The 14,999-nt window shown below is 34.7% G+C and overlaps 1 protein-coding gene across 2 annotated transcripts in view; it reads left to right on the forward strand.

The window, feature by feature from the left end:
• The first annotated feature begins 1,103 nt into the window (after positions 1–1,103).
• The window catches only part of LOC145683736 (uncharacterized), a 45,670-nt gene continuing 31,774 nt past the window's right edge, over positions 1,104–14,999 (forward strand). For both annotated transcript variants that reach the window (XM_081755259.1, XM_081755260.1), the window contains exons 1-2: positions 1,104–1,262; positions 8,406–8,523. In XM_081755259.1, the coding sequence (XP_081611385.1) occupies positions 1,221–1,262; positions 8,406–8,523 (160 nt within the window). In that variant the 5' untranslated portion in view covers positions 1,104–1,220. The remainder of the gene's footprint in view (positions 1,263–8,405; positions 8,524–14,999) is intronic.

Here is a 14,999-nt window from a genome sequence, read left to right on the forward strand (position 1 = left end):
GTTGTTGAAACTGTTACGCATCATTTCAGTTATAAGAAATAAATGTAACAGTCAGGTCAGAAAGATTTATTTAAGAAGCCCCATCTCGACGAAATTAAAATACCGCTAATTTTACAGAAAATATGTGATATTTTCAAATAGATAAATGATAATCGAAATGTGGAACAAGATCGTCCTAGACAATATTATTTTACATGAGATAACATTATCATCACTCATTTATCTTCATTCAATTTCCAGTCTTTTAGAAAATCGGCATTTATTTTCGCGTTTCTAAATGACTGCAAAGGGAAAGCTACTAGGTGACTCGTGATAACGGGACCTCATGCAAAATAAAATTGTCTAGTTCGATCTTGTTCCACATTTCGATTATCTTTTATCTATTTGAAGATATCAAATAATTACTGTAAAATTAGCGGTATTTTAATTTCACAGTGATTAGACCTCTTAATAATCGTGTAGGTTACAGAGTCATAATGGATAGTGTTAAACATTGCTAAGGTAACCACTTTGATAATCAATTCATTTCAACATAAGCTAGCAACCTGCGATATCAATTCCAAACGCAGAGAAAACAGATTAGAAAACAGTTCGTTTCTTACCAAAAAGTAATTTTAGTGCTTATATAAACGTTTTCATTTACACGGAACGAAGACTTCGATACATAGTTATTAAAACAAAATATTAACTTAGTTGTTTTTTTTTTTTTTTTTTTGCCTACTTTTCTGGCAAAGAAAACGTGTATTACTCTTTAACTGTTATCTTTGATCCTAATTTTATGCACCGTGTGAACAGTTGAAAAGGTAAACTGCATAATTATAAAGTTGTTGGTGGTAATAAAAATCTTTGAAAATCGGTTATGCAAAGTTGTTTTAGTGCTAATGGGATAAATGTACTATGAATTTTGAACCATATCGTGTTTTGTTTGTGAAAAAGAATTGTTAGGTGCGTTCAATTGGAATTGTCGCCTATTTATAAAATAGAAAAAATAACACAGTAAGTATCTTAAAACAAACAAGTAACCACTTGTATTGTCTAATGTTAATGTTTTCTTGTGAATACAATGGATATGCTTTTTACTAAAGTGTTATTTATTTAAGGCTGCTACTTACGTATAACGTATAAATAATACGTTATTTATTGAAATACTAAAAACTTGGCTAACTTCAAAATATACTAAGTAATTTTATTGGTAATGATGGTTTCTTCAAGAATATAGCATGCAGCCAATACATTTTCTGTGCTGCGTTCTGTTTACGCAGGTAAAACATATTTTGGTTTAGTTTATTTACGCTGTAATAGCTAGGTTTAACCTAAACTGCTTGTACTTCGTGTGCAACCCATTTTCATTTCGTTTTGCTATTATTACACTTCTGAAAACAAGCTATAAATGCATATGAAGTACTTTATTTTTTAAAAAGAGAATAAGTGTCTTTTAGTAACATGATTTAAATATTACAAAACAAGTATTAACTATGCGTTCTGAACGACAGCTCATTTGTACATGCATAATGGATGTTTCGAATATGATTAACTCGAGTCCAAACTTAAAAAAAAAATATCGAAGTACTGACCCTGCTAAAAGTACAAATGGTTATTTGTGCAAAGTAATTCTATTACTATGAGTTGATATCGTTATATAGTGTTGCTTGTGTATTTGTTTGGAAAAATTTAGCACCCCTTCAGCACCGAGATTATGTAAGACATTGATCTAAAATTTAAGAGACAATTGAAACCACTGAAATGCGTTCAAATTTCTTCCTCTTCCACAAGAATTTGAATATGAGATCCCGTTCACCAAAAACGCGGTGAATAGCTATTGGAGCTCTCCCGTTTCTTCCCACTTTATTCCTTCCACCATTGCATTCATTTCTCGTCATCACCGTCTCCTTTAACTTAGCCGGCATAAACGTGGGACGTAAAACTTAAAATATTTCATTTCAATATTAAACTGATTTAACATTTACAGTATAATGGAAGCTGATCCCTAAATACTGATTGCATAATGCTCGTTGAAAACTTTTAAGTCTCTCCAAGGATGAGGAAGACTGCAAGTTAGGCTAATCGTGTGGACAATACAAAATCAAAAACAAAAGTATACGAAGTGATCATTTGTTTGCGTAGAAAACAATTTATATACACATCGGTTTAGATTTGCATCTGTTTATCTGCCTATTTGCATATTTTAGTTTTCTACTTTTACTTTCTAATTTGTAGAAACAAGCTTGGGTGCCTTTTCTTTTAGATACTAAAGAACACATTTACACTAAAAGTGTAAAATTTAATATAAAGTTTTAATGTTCATCACACTATATATACACTGACTTCGATGAACTTCAATTTATAATAATGTTTACACTGTTAGGGTTATTATCTTCAGTATAAGGAGCATATTTGTCATTGTTAAGAATATGTGTATCAGTCTTACAAGGTACATTCGCGAAGTGTCCCGTCGGGATTCATGTAAAACTGATTTAAATGCAAAGTTCTCTATGGCTCAATGTGTGTTGTAGTAATTTTAGCGGCCCGGCTCATAATTTGTATATTTATGAGCCTTCATACACCCGGAATTCAATCATACACTACTATAACGCTCGGTCACAAAATTGATTTTAGTTTCTTTAGATGTAACTGAACATGAATGTGGGCATATGCAAAACAAATTGAATCAAGTACTGCTTCTCTGACACGTGTTATCCACACCGGCCGCCATCTTGGATCCGCCATATTGGATTCAAATTTCGGTTGTTCAAATGGAAATAGGTGCAAGTGATACATCAAATTCATTGGTGTAGGGAGTTTTACGGTAGCTTGTACCATTTGCGAGATATTACATGTTAAATCCCTCTAGACACTTTGCGAATAGACATTGCACAATAATATCAGTTACGCTTACGTTTTTGATGTTGACAAATCAAAACAATTTCTAACTGGAAAAGTATTGTAGGTATAAACAAATTCTCTACAACATTAGTGTCATAATCTACATTTCTGTGAGTGATTGTTATTACTTCCATGTTATACTATAACAAGGAAGTATTGTATTACAAAACAAAATGCCTAATGTAAATCTAGGTACGACCAGATTTTGGTGAAGATCTACCATATCCTATTTACGTCTGTGTGTCTTTACGTATGTACCTTCAGAAAACATTTCTTCAACAATAAATCACTACAATATACTTTGAGCCCTAGAGAACTTCGCATTTAAATCAATTTCAGACGAATTCCGAGGGAACACTTCGCGAATGTACCTTGTTAGATAAACCAAAAGCAATAAATACAAACAAATGAATCGGGTTGCAAATAAACGCAATAGCATCCTTCTGTCACCACAAAAATTCGTTTTTCTCGATTTTGTCAATGAGCTACCCTTCATAAATTATTCTCTATTTCGTTGTGTGTGATTACAATATTCAGGGTGTTTCAAAACAACACCGACAACGTTTGGGAGGTGATTCCTGACACCAAAGATAAGACTAAAAGTACAGATCAACCTGGGTGCACAAATTCTTCCTTTCAGAGTTATAGGCTGTCGAAAATGTGAATAAATGAACTTTAAAGGTCCATAGCTCCAAAACTACAAGACCTACCGTGGTCGGATCAAGACTTCATTTAGGAACTGATATGTGCTCTATCCAAAAATACATGCTTCAGAATCCTGCAGTACTTCCGCAACAATTTTTATGGAGGCAGTTAGTGAGTACTTCAGATTATATGCCCGAAACCAAACTACCTGTACAAAAATTGTTGCATGAGTACCTTAGGATTCTAAAACATGTATTTTTGGATAGAGTACATATTTGTTCCTAAGTAAAATCTTGACCCGACTACGGTAGGTCTTATAGTTTTGGAGTTATTAACCTTTAAAGTTCGTTTTTTTTTTCATGTTTTCAGCAGCCAGGTGTGAAATTTGTGAAAGAATTTGTGCACCCAGGAAGCACTTGTACACCCAGGAACTCTGAAAGGAAGCATTTGTGCACCCAGATTGGTCTATACTTTTCGTCCTATTTTGGTGTCAGGAATCACTTCCCAAAAGTTGGTGTTGATTTGAAATATCCTGTATATACAATATTATCAATCCAATATATCAACTTGCGGAAACAATGTATCAATATTTCAACTTTCGGCAATATTATAATCAATTGTCTTTAAAGTTCAAGTGCTAATCACAATTATATATATATATATATATATATATATATATATATATATATATATATATATATATATATATATATATCATTAACCATACAGAGTACGGTCATCATCTAAGTGTCATAATGAAAACCTTGATAGGGGTATACTTTAGTATTAACTTCATTTTATACTTAGCTTGGATATTGTATATCATTACTTTTACGTTTACAAAAAAAATCTTTAATGTTCTATAAAACAACATATGATTGATACTCACCAGTATCATAAACTCAACAATATTACAGAACCTTAAAATGTTTACAGTTGCTCTGACTTAGGACATCTTAACTTCCTACTGGTATGCCATATGAGTTCATTCTGTCCTAGTTTAAAAACTTGTATTCTGCCATTACTCGAAGCTCTAATGATGCTACAAATCATAAACTTCAGCCTAGAGGTATTTTAATTGTATATATCATCTACCATAAACTAATTGTATATTTAATTGATTTTATTAATTATCAATCAAATTTTAACCTAAAATTTGAGTGAAAATTTAATAGGTCTTAGAGCACCAACACGTATTAAGATAGGGTGTCATATTTAAATTCATAGCCTTGTCATAAGAATATTAAATTTTGGGTTTTATATCAGTTTTGCAGCAGTTATTTTTGTATTTTAATATATTCCTTTTTAAATTTTATTTAAGGCAGCCTGTGTTTTTGAGCAGTTATCGTAGTGGGACAAATGCTGACGTCACAATTAAAACTCAACCAATCAAACTAATAAATATCGTAACCGGTACAAACAATCTTGAAGTTGATATCCCAATGAAAATTCAACCAATAAATTAAATTTTGTTCCTAAATTTTGGAAAGTGGTACATTAGCCTTATGTGTATGAAGGACACAAACCCTGTTGATAATATTATAGCTCTCACAGTTATGTTTCAAGATTATTTCAATGAGGTAAATTGTCTTCCAATTGAAGACCTGAATTGCAGAACATCCCAAGTTTATCGGAGTACTTTTTTCATTTTAGAAGGAAGACAAGAAGGTTATACTTGGCATGCTATTCTGTTTAGCTGAAATTATTTTGTATTTTTTAAAGTTTTGATTTGGACTTACCTATTATGCAAGTGTCATCATCATCATAGGTATTCTGCCTTTATTGGCAGGTCACTTGCCGCAGCTGAGAAGCTTCCATGCTCCACGGTCCTCCGCTAACCTCTTCGTCTTCGCGTATGATCTTTCTGTTTTAATATCATCCATTAATTGTAGTCTCCTTCGCCCCCTCCCTCTCTTTCCTGCCACCATACCTTCTAGGACGTCCCTCATGATACAATCTCTTCTTAGACAATGTCCCAACCAGTTTCTCTTCCTCTTCCTAATAATATCTAAATGTGTTCTATTCTCATCCACCATTTCTAACACTCTCTCATTCGTTTTCCGCTCGACCCAACTAAATCTTTCCATTCTTCTCCACACCCACATTTCGAAGGCTTCCAGTCGATTTTCGTCAACTTTACGTAATGTCCACGTTTCCGCCCCATACAGTACAACACTCCACACGAAGCATTTTATGAGACTTTTTTCTCAACTCTTTATTCAAGGTCCCACAAAACAGATTTTTCTTCCTCCTAAAAGCTTCTTTCGCCATTCCTATCCTTGCTTTTATTTCACGTTCGGACTTCATGTCATTACTTAGAATACTACCCAAATATCGAAAACTATTCACTTGTTCTATTTTCTCCCCTCCTACTTTTATATTTGACACAGACCCCTTCGTTCCAATCACCATGGCTTTTGTCTTTCTAACATTTATTTTCATCCCATATTCTTCAAAGCCCTTTCTCATTTTTTCTAACATTTTATTGATTTTCTTTTCAGATTCTGCAAGAAGCGCCATATTTTCTGCAAATCTTATGCATCTAATCATTTTACCTCCTACCGAAACGCCATCATCATCATGTAGGCTCTTTTTCACTATCTTTTCTAGATAGACATTAAATAGTGTTTGCGAGAGGCAGCATCCATGTCGAATTTCCATGCCAATTGCACTCTCTTCCGTCAGTTCTTCCCCTATTCTAACACTTACTTGTTGGTTCATGTATAAGTTTCTTATGAGTTTTCTATCTTTCCATTCCAACCATATCTTCGTTAGAACTCCCAACAAAAGCAAGTGAATAGCCCTTAAAACATATATGCCAACATGAAAAAAAAAAACACAAAATACGAAAAAAGAATGAACTTAGGATGTTTAGCAATTCCGGGTTTTAATTTCAAATTCATATTTACCAATTTTTGTTCCTAAATTTTGAAAGTTTACGATAGCCTAAAGCTCCAACCATGAATTTGATGAAGTTTTCGAACTTCATATATTCCAGGGATTTAAAACTTCACCTATTATACGCTAAACTACATATCCTAATTATGAAGTAAATCATAATAATTTTGTTCAAATGTAATTTTCAACGGGTTTCTACTCTGGTACGAACTCGCATTGAATATTTTAAAATAAAACAAAATATTTTAAATATTTTAAAATAAAAAGAAATTTGTTAAAAAGGTTTTGTCTTCAAATACTCACACTTAATCAAATATAACTTTCCACAAATGACATTTAACTATAAATCATGACTGGAAAATCTATGATTTAAAGTGTTTGTTGATGAACAATCAAATTTTGCCAAAAATACTGTATGTGATCATGTTCCCAAAACTAGCTAAATTCCACAAATTGCCTAAAAAAAGATTTGAAAGTGATTAGCCAATAATATTGCACGAGCATAGCGTTCTACCAATGCCTTGCCTGTGAGTTATGACTAAAGTTCAAATTGCGAAATTATTGTTGTAGCATATCAATAGGTTTCAATAGTTACATACCGGTTTTCAGTTCAATATTTGAAGATAATCAGAACCTGGGATAAGCCAATCAGATTTCACCAAAAATTATTTTCCATCCATGAAATTAAACTTTGTATGAATCATGGCTACAAGACGTTAAATTCAAAGTGTAAAAATTATTGTTGTGTATTCATTTGGTTAATTATTTCCTACCGTGTTTCGTACTCTAAATTTCGAATTCAAGTCCAAATTTTGGAGATAATCAAAGGTAGTTACTTTAGTCAATGTGATTGCAAAAAGAGTACAACTTCCAACTAATGACTTACTGTTAGACTATTATCCCTAATGCTCGAAGTGTTAATCAGAGGCAGGGGGATCAATCAATTGTATTGCGCAAATAACCATAGACTACGAGATATCCCTAAGGTTCAAAGTTTTAAGATGACAACTTAGGTAAAAATCTTACAATTTGAATGTCTTATGGGTATTTTTTAACCATGGAAGGACATGTTGAACCATCCAAAGTTATAAGAAGTGTGGACTGGAGTTCAAGAGAACATTTACCATTTTTTTTAGTTTTCGATAATAGCGAAATTCAAGAGTGATCAAAATGTGCCCCTTTTAAAATTTAAATAAGCCCATTCGCCTATTCATAAGACAATATAAGTATAAAAAGTATCATCATAAAATGTAAACAAAAATGAAATGAAATATTTAAGTTTTACGTCCCACAATAATGCCAGGCAGTCTAAAGCAGACGGTGGTGATGAGAAATGAGTAAAATGGTGGAATGAAGAAAGTGGGAGGAAACGGGAAACTCTGTCAACACCCATGCACATAGTGTTTGTTTACCACAAAGTTCACTTGGCACGAACAGGGATCAAACCAGGGATCCTATGTACCAGAGGTGAACGCTCTACCACTAAGCCTACGCGGATCACAAACAGTTTTCAAAAGATTATGAATATATTTAACTGGAATACCTTCTTTACTCAGAAATTCAATGACGATTCTTTCTTACAACTTCACATTCATGGTTCTAATCAATTAGTAAAAGAAATTACACTAGTACAGTAAGATTACCTCTATAATATCACGCATAGACAGTTCAGTAGCTGTAATAAAAACCAAATTGTTCGATTCCCGAAGGGAGCTCATCTGGTTCGGATTCCACCTTAATCAGTAGGTCCGGTCTCATATAGTCTCGCTGCTGAAAGGGCTATTAAATTCAAAATCAACTCAAAAAACGAAATTGTAGCGAGAGTCGTATTACTTTTCTCATCCACTGTCGTATAATACATTAAAAAGTATATGTTAGATATTTTCATTTTCTATTAATAACATGAGTACTTCCATGTACGTTTTGTCTAGTATACAATAAAATATCCTAATTACACTAGAAATATATTTTCTTTGCAGTCGTATGCACTATTTGTGATAGACACAAGATCCAATAGCAGAAATGTTACATCGGGGAACAATTTTATTGTCGACGATCCATTATTTGCGGCTCATAAAGGAATCCAAACAACCGACGGTTAGTATTTTTTATATATTTAATAGTTTCATTTTTATTAATAAATAAGAAACATATTTACTTGTTGACAAAGATTTACTCATTCCGAGTATAGCTCAAAAGGAACCCTTAGAGATATCACACATATCTGCCTATTTGTGTCCTTAATTTGTTTTCTCTGGGAAATCAAAAACACAATATATCGTACAAATTCAACCGAACAATTCAAGATTAAGCATTGAGTGACGATAGGCTTTTACGTACTATATTAACATATTAAATATATTGTTCTTTAGGCTTTTGATTTTCGAGTAACGGATGCTTAATATTAGTGGCATATTCTTGAAAATCGGAAAAACATACACCGAATGCAACGGATTGGAATCAAGTTTCATAATGTGGTAGGACTTGACTTGCTATAAACTGATCACCAGTTGAACTAGAGACAGCAGGACAGCTGCAGAAACCGCCCTACAGTGGCTCTACAAGTGCATGTGAATGAAACGCATCGCGCGCGTACTGCTGTCGTGTGCTTCCTCTCTCGGTATCCGTGTCAGCCAACAAAGGACCTGAGTGCATTTGATCATGGTCAAATCGTAAGAGCCAGACGACTGGGTGGCTCGATTTCGGAAGTGGCTTCGGCACTCGAATGTTTAATGGCAATTGTCTCAAGGGTGTATCGTGGGTACCTGGCTTCCGGTAAAACCTCACCCGCAACGACAATCTGCCGCAGTCAGAGGCGTGTCGACGACAGGGGTAGACGCTGACTGGTTTGCATCGTAACAGCCGATAGACGGGCCACAGTGCGTTAAGTCACAGACAGCTTCGATGCAGGACAGTAACGCCGTGTTAGCAACCACACAATCCAAAATCACCTTCTCGTCATGAAGTACAGAAGACATCGGCCCACGCGAGTACCACTTCTAACCGCACAACACAGGAAACAACATCTAGCATGAGCAAAGGAATAAAGCCAGTGGAGCATGAAAATGTGCAAAAGGTTACCTGGAGAGAAGAGTCACGTTTCACGTTGGTGCATGCCAATGGACGGGTACGAATGCGGCGCCAACTGCACGGAGCAATAGATCCATCGTGTCAGCAGCGGTTTTTCTAGGGTTCTGATGGCAAAGAAGTAGCAAACTGTGATCCACACGTAACGGAATCTCATACTCAACTACATTCGTGGTGTTATCTGATAACCTTAAAACTACTTCCAGCATGTCCTATACTGACTTAGAAGTAATCTTTCTCATAAGGTGTCTATTATGCTAGGACTTTCAAGCAAAGATCAATATGTCTACTACTCTCAACGAGACAGAACTTTTTTCAATTTGCATGATGTGTACCATTTATTCCAAGATGCATTTTCGTCAGTGTATATTACTTTCTCAGCACTCGTAGAGACGTGTAGCATTTATTCAGCCTCGGAACACCAAAATGGTGCCAAAGTGACTATTATTCTTTAAAAAAAACCCTTATGTTTTATGTGTCATTCACATGTCTGAAATCCTATGAATCCTTAAGAATATTTAAGAATAATACATGCGGTCTGTTACTATTAGTAGAGAACTATCATATGTTTCATGAAATATTCATAGGATAAAATGACAACCTCGGTATTCCGTAGGATGTAAACTATGTTTTCTTTCCGAGAATTTATAATGTCTTAAACGAATAGCGCAAATAACTAAAAAACTATTTTTTCTCTTAGGTTGGAATGTAATTAAAAGAATTTTACATTTCTACTCGCTATTTCTTAAAAATGTTTCTGCACATTTACTGAAAATAACTTACCACACACTGTCAACTAGAATTAATTTACATAAAATATTATGATGTTCAGTGGCGTATTTAGGATTTTGTTTCGGGTGGGAGCTATGCACACACATGAACAAGCGTTTATATTTTTCCTTTTAGGTACAGTAAATTTTAATGAAGTTTTGCATATAACAAATTTATTTCGAGAGGAGCTTAAGCCCGATAGCCACCCCCTTAAATACTACACTGATGAAATAACTAGTTGTTTTAAAGTGGATGTTAATACTTCACCATCTCTGACTGTCACTGTCGTACGCAAGGATTGGTTAACAGATTCTAACCTACTTTTCCTCTACAATACATAAATACATAAATAAGGAACAGTGTAACGTTTACACCGCGTGTAACAGTATGGCTTGTGCTTCGCTTAGTGCATACTTTTACTTAGTTAGGGCATAAACACATCTTTTACTACTAATGCTTTAATATTAGTATGTAGATGTCGAAAATGTAGGCGTCGAATTTGTACGTGAAACAAAGAAAATGTGAATGCAATCAACTGTTTCAATTATGATTAACCCTTTCCCCTCGAATGCGGCGAGAGCCCCGACATTCGAAATTTTCCTTTCCGCTCGTATGTCGGGGCTATCCTGCACTATTTTGACGCTTTAATTGCTCACATGTTGACAGAGCCCCGATTATATGATTTAGTTGACAACTTCTGCCATCTTTTGGCCGTCTATTCCACTTCTTACTCGGCCGTTCCTTAGTCAACAACTGCTGCCAGTTTTATGCGTAAATCGGTGAAATGGTGGAGAAAGTTATTCAACACACAGAGACAAATGAATCAAAATTCAAGAGTTGTCCATATTGACTACAGAAAAAAGTTGATTACTCAGCTGGTAGGCAATGTCCGAAATACACAACGCAAGCGAGGGAGGCTGTCGTCTACAGATACGGAAGAAAGACTGAATGGTGCACCACATTTTATATATTCCAATCCAAAGAGCAATTCCAAAGACTATGTGCAGTGTGCAGTGATAGAATAGTAAAAGCTGGGAGGGGAGAGACTGTGTATTTTTGTAATACGTGCTCCAGAAAACCTGGATTGCATCCAGGTGAATGTTTCGAAAAATATCACACACAGCGCAAATATAGGTAACAGATATGTAAAAGGGCAGTTTATGCTTAATTTCTGATGTATTTTTAAATAAAACAAAGGTATTGTCTGTAATGTGGTTGTTTATTTGTATTGAAATGGTATTAAGCAGAAATCACTGAAATTATCTCAAAATAAATCCGAGCAGTACAGCTTGCTGTGTCAAAACAAATTCGAGGGAAAAGGGTTAAGGTTTGGTTGGGAAACATAAGCTGGTCATAAATTACTGTGTAGTAATGTTTATTTATGAATAAGATTTTTGAAAAAATAAATTCTACTAGACGAAGCAAAATTTATTAGAGAAATAATAAGAGAAAAGTAAAATGATTTTACATCTTTCATTTTAACATCTCCCCATTATGTCCTTTAGCCTAAGAAACACTATGATTAAAGCAAACAAATTATGGTGGAGAAATTGGTGGAATAAGAAAGTGGGAGGAAACGGAAGTACCCCGTGAAAACCCACGGATAAGATGTTGTTCAATACAAACTTATTTTTGACAGGAAATCGAACCAGGGGCCCCAGACACCGGAGGCAAGCTTCCTTCCACTGAGCCACTCTGCCCCTAATAAGAGAAGAAAAGTTTCAGCTGCTGTGGCTCAGTGGTAGAGCATTCACCTCTGGTACATGGGGTCCCTGGTTCGATTCCAGCTCGCGCCAAGTGAACTTTGTTGTGGACAAACACGTGTGCGTGGGTTTTCTCGTGGTTTTTCCGTTTACTCTCACTTTCTTCATTCCTTTTTATTCATTTCTCATCACCACTGTCTCCTTTAACCTAGTCGGTATAACTGTGGGATGTAAAACTCAAAAGATGTTAAGAGAAAAGTAGCTTATTAGAAACATTTAGTAAATAATATGTTTAGTAGAACATTTAACCTAAGTAAAGTAACGTATGCTTATCTAACATTACTTAACTAATTCCTAAGCATGTAGAACAAATTAACATTGGTGTATGTTCTCATTTCTTGCCACAACCTAGATAAAACTTTATTTATTTGATGACGTTACTTACTTATCCCACTCTAACGTTAACGTAACAGTTTGATCTTTGGCGTGCGAAGGTTAAACACTCCTGTAATCTAAAGCACCTTCTCCTTGCCAATGGATGGAATATTCTCTGCATGTACCGCAAAGCAACTACTCATTATTGGAAAATACATTAGGTAGCATTGTATAAAAGTACTCTCAAATTTTGTGTTCAGTCAGTGTTACGCCTGCTTTGGGTCGCTGTTGCAAAAAAGAGAAAGTGTATGTCAATTTCAGATTACTTAAGACAAATTCGATAATAATGTTCAAGAACCATTTCTTCTTCCACTTTTTTCTCGATAATGCATCCAGGTTGAAAGAATATCTGCCGTAGGCACAGACAGTTTGAAGAGATCGGTACTGAGGTATCTTGAATGAGTATCTGTCTTTCCACTGATGGTACTGTTGACAATAATGAACCATATTGAAATGGCTACGTAAGCCATCGGATATTACCCTGAAGATATTCTCTATTGTGGGAAGTAAATGATGTTATCTTTTTAACACCAATGACGAAAATGTACGAGTTAAACTATATAACACGTCACTCAATAGGTTCGTAAGATGACTAACAAAACAACTTTTAGACAACTAACCAGACTTTGTTCATCAAGACAGTCCCCATCAAGACCGATACATTTACCCCAATGCTTCTCTAGCATTTTGATGTCTCTTTATAGAATTACTTATCTTTGGCTTCAAAATAGATTTCAGTTCCGGCAATCAATTTTTTATCCGACCATGTCTCTTTCCCTGCACTATTTGTTTTAGGCGCGCAAATAGGAAGTGGTCGCTGGGAGCCAGATCCTAAGAGTACGGTGCATTGGAAAGCAATTCAAAGTGCAATTTGTTCAATTTTGCCATTGTTGCGTTTGACATGTGGCAAGGTGCATTGGCTTGGTCCAAAAACACTTTTTTCTTCTTCATTTGAGATCGTTTTTTCGCAAATCCTTCGTTCATACGCACCAATAGCGCCATGTAATATTAGGTATTGATACTTCTTCATTTTGCACAGTGCGAATCCCAAGATACGAAAGTCAAAACCTTTGTGTTTTTGGTCGCTTTTGGGCAGCATTCACCGGTTTATCCATTTAGTTGACTGACGATTTTACTTGATAGTACAGTGATGAATCCATGTTTTATTCATTGTTACATACCATTCGAAAATCTTTTCTTATTGCGCTGAAACAGCACTAAACAGCGCTCTGAATCGTCGATGAATTGTAGCCTTTTTCAACTGTAAGCAAACGCTGTACCCACTTCGAACGGAACTTTCTCGTGGACACATGTTCATCCAAAATGTTCTGCACTGTTGGAATTGAAGAGTGGCACGAAGTGCTTATTAATGTAACAGTAACCGTTGTTAGAAAAGGAGACGTTGGTGTGTGAATACAAAAAGAGAATTGTTACGATTATGTTTAGATTATAGATTGACTTTAATCAAGATTTCAAGGAATAGTATGAGATTATGAAAATGAGATTCAGTTGGTGAACTTGTTATACAATGGAGTTATATGCTGATAAATAGTAATAAAGAAAGAGACAAGTCCATGCATAGATTGATAATAAGCTATTCAGGGAGATATGTTGTGTTAATGTCAACATAACTCTGAAGTTACCTAGTTTCACACGCTCTTGTGGGAAAGTCAAATAAAACAATTTGACTGACATAATCTTTTGATTAACAAACGCACTGCCTTCTGATATCGTTAAGGTGTCAGCTATCTCACAAAAGTTCAAGTCACGATTGTCGAAAACTATTTACTGGCCATCTTTATGTTTTCTGGAACAACTGCAGAATTTGGGCGACCAGAGCCTTCAGCCTCATCGGCGTTTGTAGCTCCGTGTTCAAAATCAGCAAACCATTTCTCTACCATTCAGTGGCGGCGATTGGACGATGGAAGTGGGGGGGGCAAGATATGATCTGAATATTTGTATATCAATATTAGTTTTCCTGGTTGTTTCTAACACTTTGTTTGACGAAAGGTTCTATAACTGATAGGATACTATCTTTTTCAGTTAAAATACCGTATAACGTGTTTCATATTTAATTAAGTAAATTGATAAGAGCAACGCATATTAGGTACTAACCCTTGATTCCTTGCTCATGAACATCATAAAATTCTGTCTGGAAAATTGTGTGATCAGATTATTTAATAACTTCTTTGCAAAACAAATAAATAGAAAGGATAATATTAATCATACTACTGAATAATGAGGCTTGTTTTGTAGAAGTTAAATTCAAACTTACGATTAATGAACAACTTATATTTTTAATTCCACACTTGCCACTAAATGTATGTCATTACTTTTAGAAAATGAAAGACAGTGAATACTACAGGCATATGCTACGACCCAATTGTAATATTAATTCCTTTGAATTGCAATTAAAACGCAATTCCTGTAGCTGTCTTAACTCCACGGGAAGAAAAATAACCAATATCCACTTACGCAACGACAAATATTATGTGGTACAATTTTTTTTAATTAACCAGTAATATCTTTACATTTCCAAATTAAACTATATACATTAACCATTTTAAATTATAGCTT

Source organism: Thermobia domestica, chromosome 4 (assembly GCF_964235325.1).
Source record: "Thermobia domestica chromosome 4, izTheDome1.hap1.1, whole genome shotgun sequence".
NCBI classification, from domain to species: domain Eukaryota; kingdom Metazoa; phylum Arthropoda; class Insecta; order Zygentoma; family Lepismatidae; genus Thermobia; species Thermobia domestica.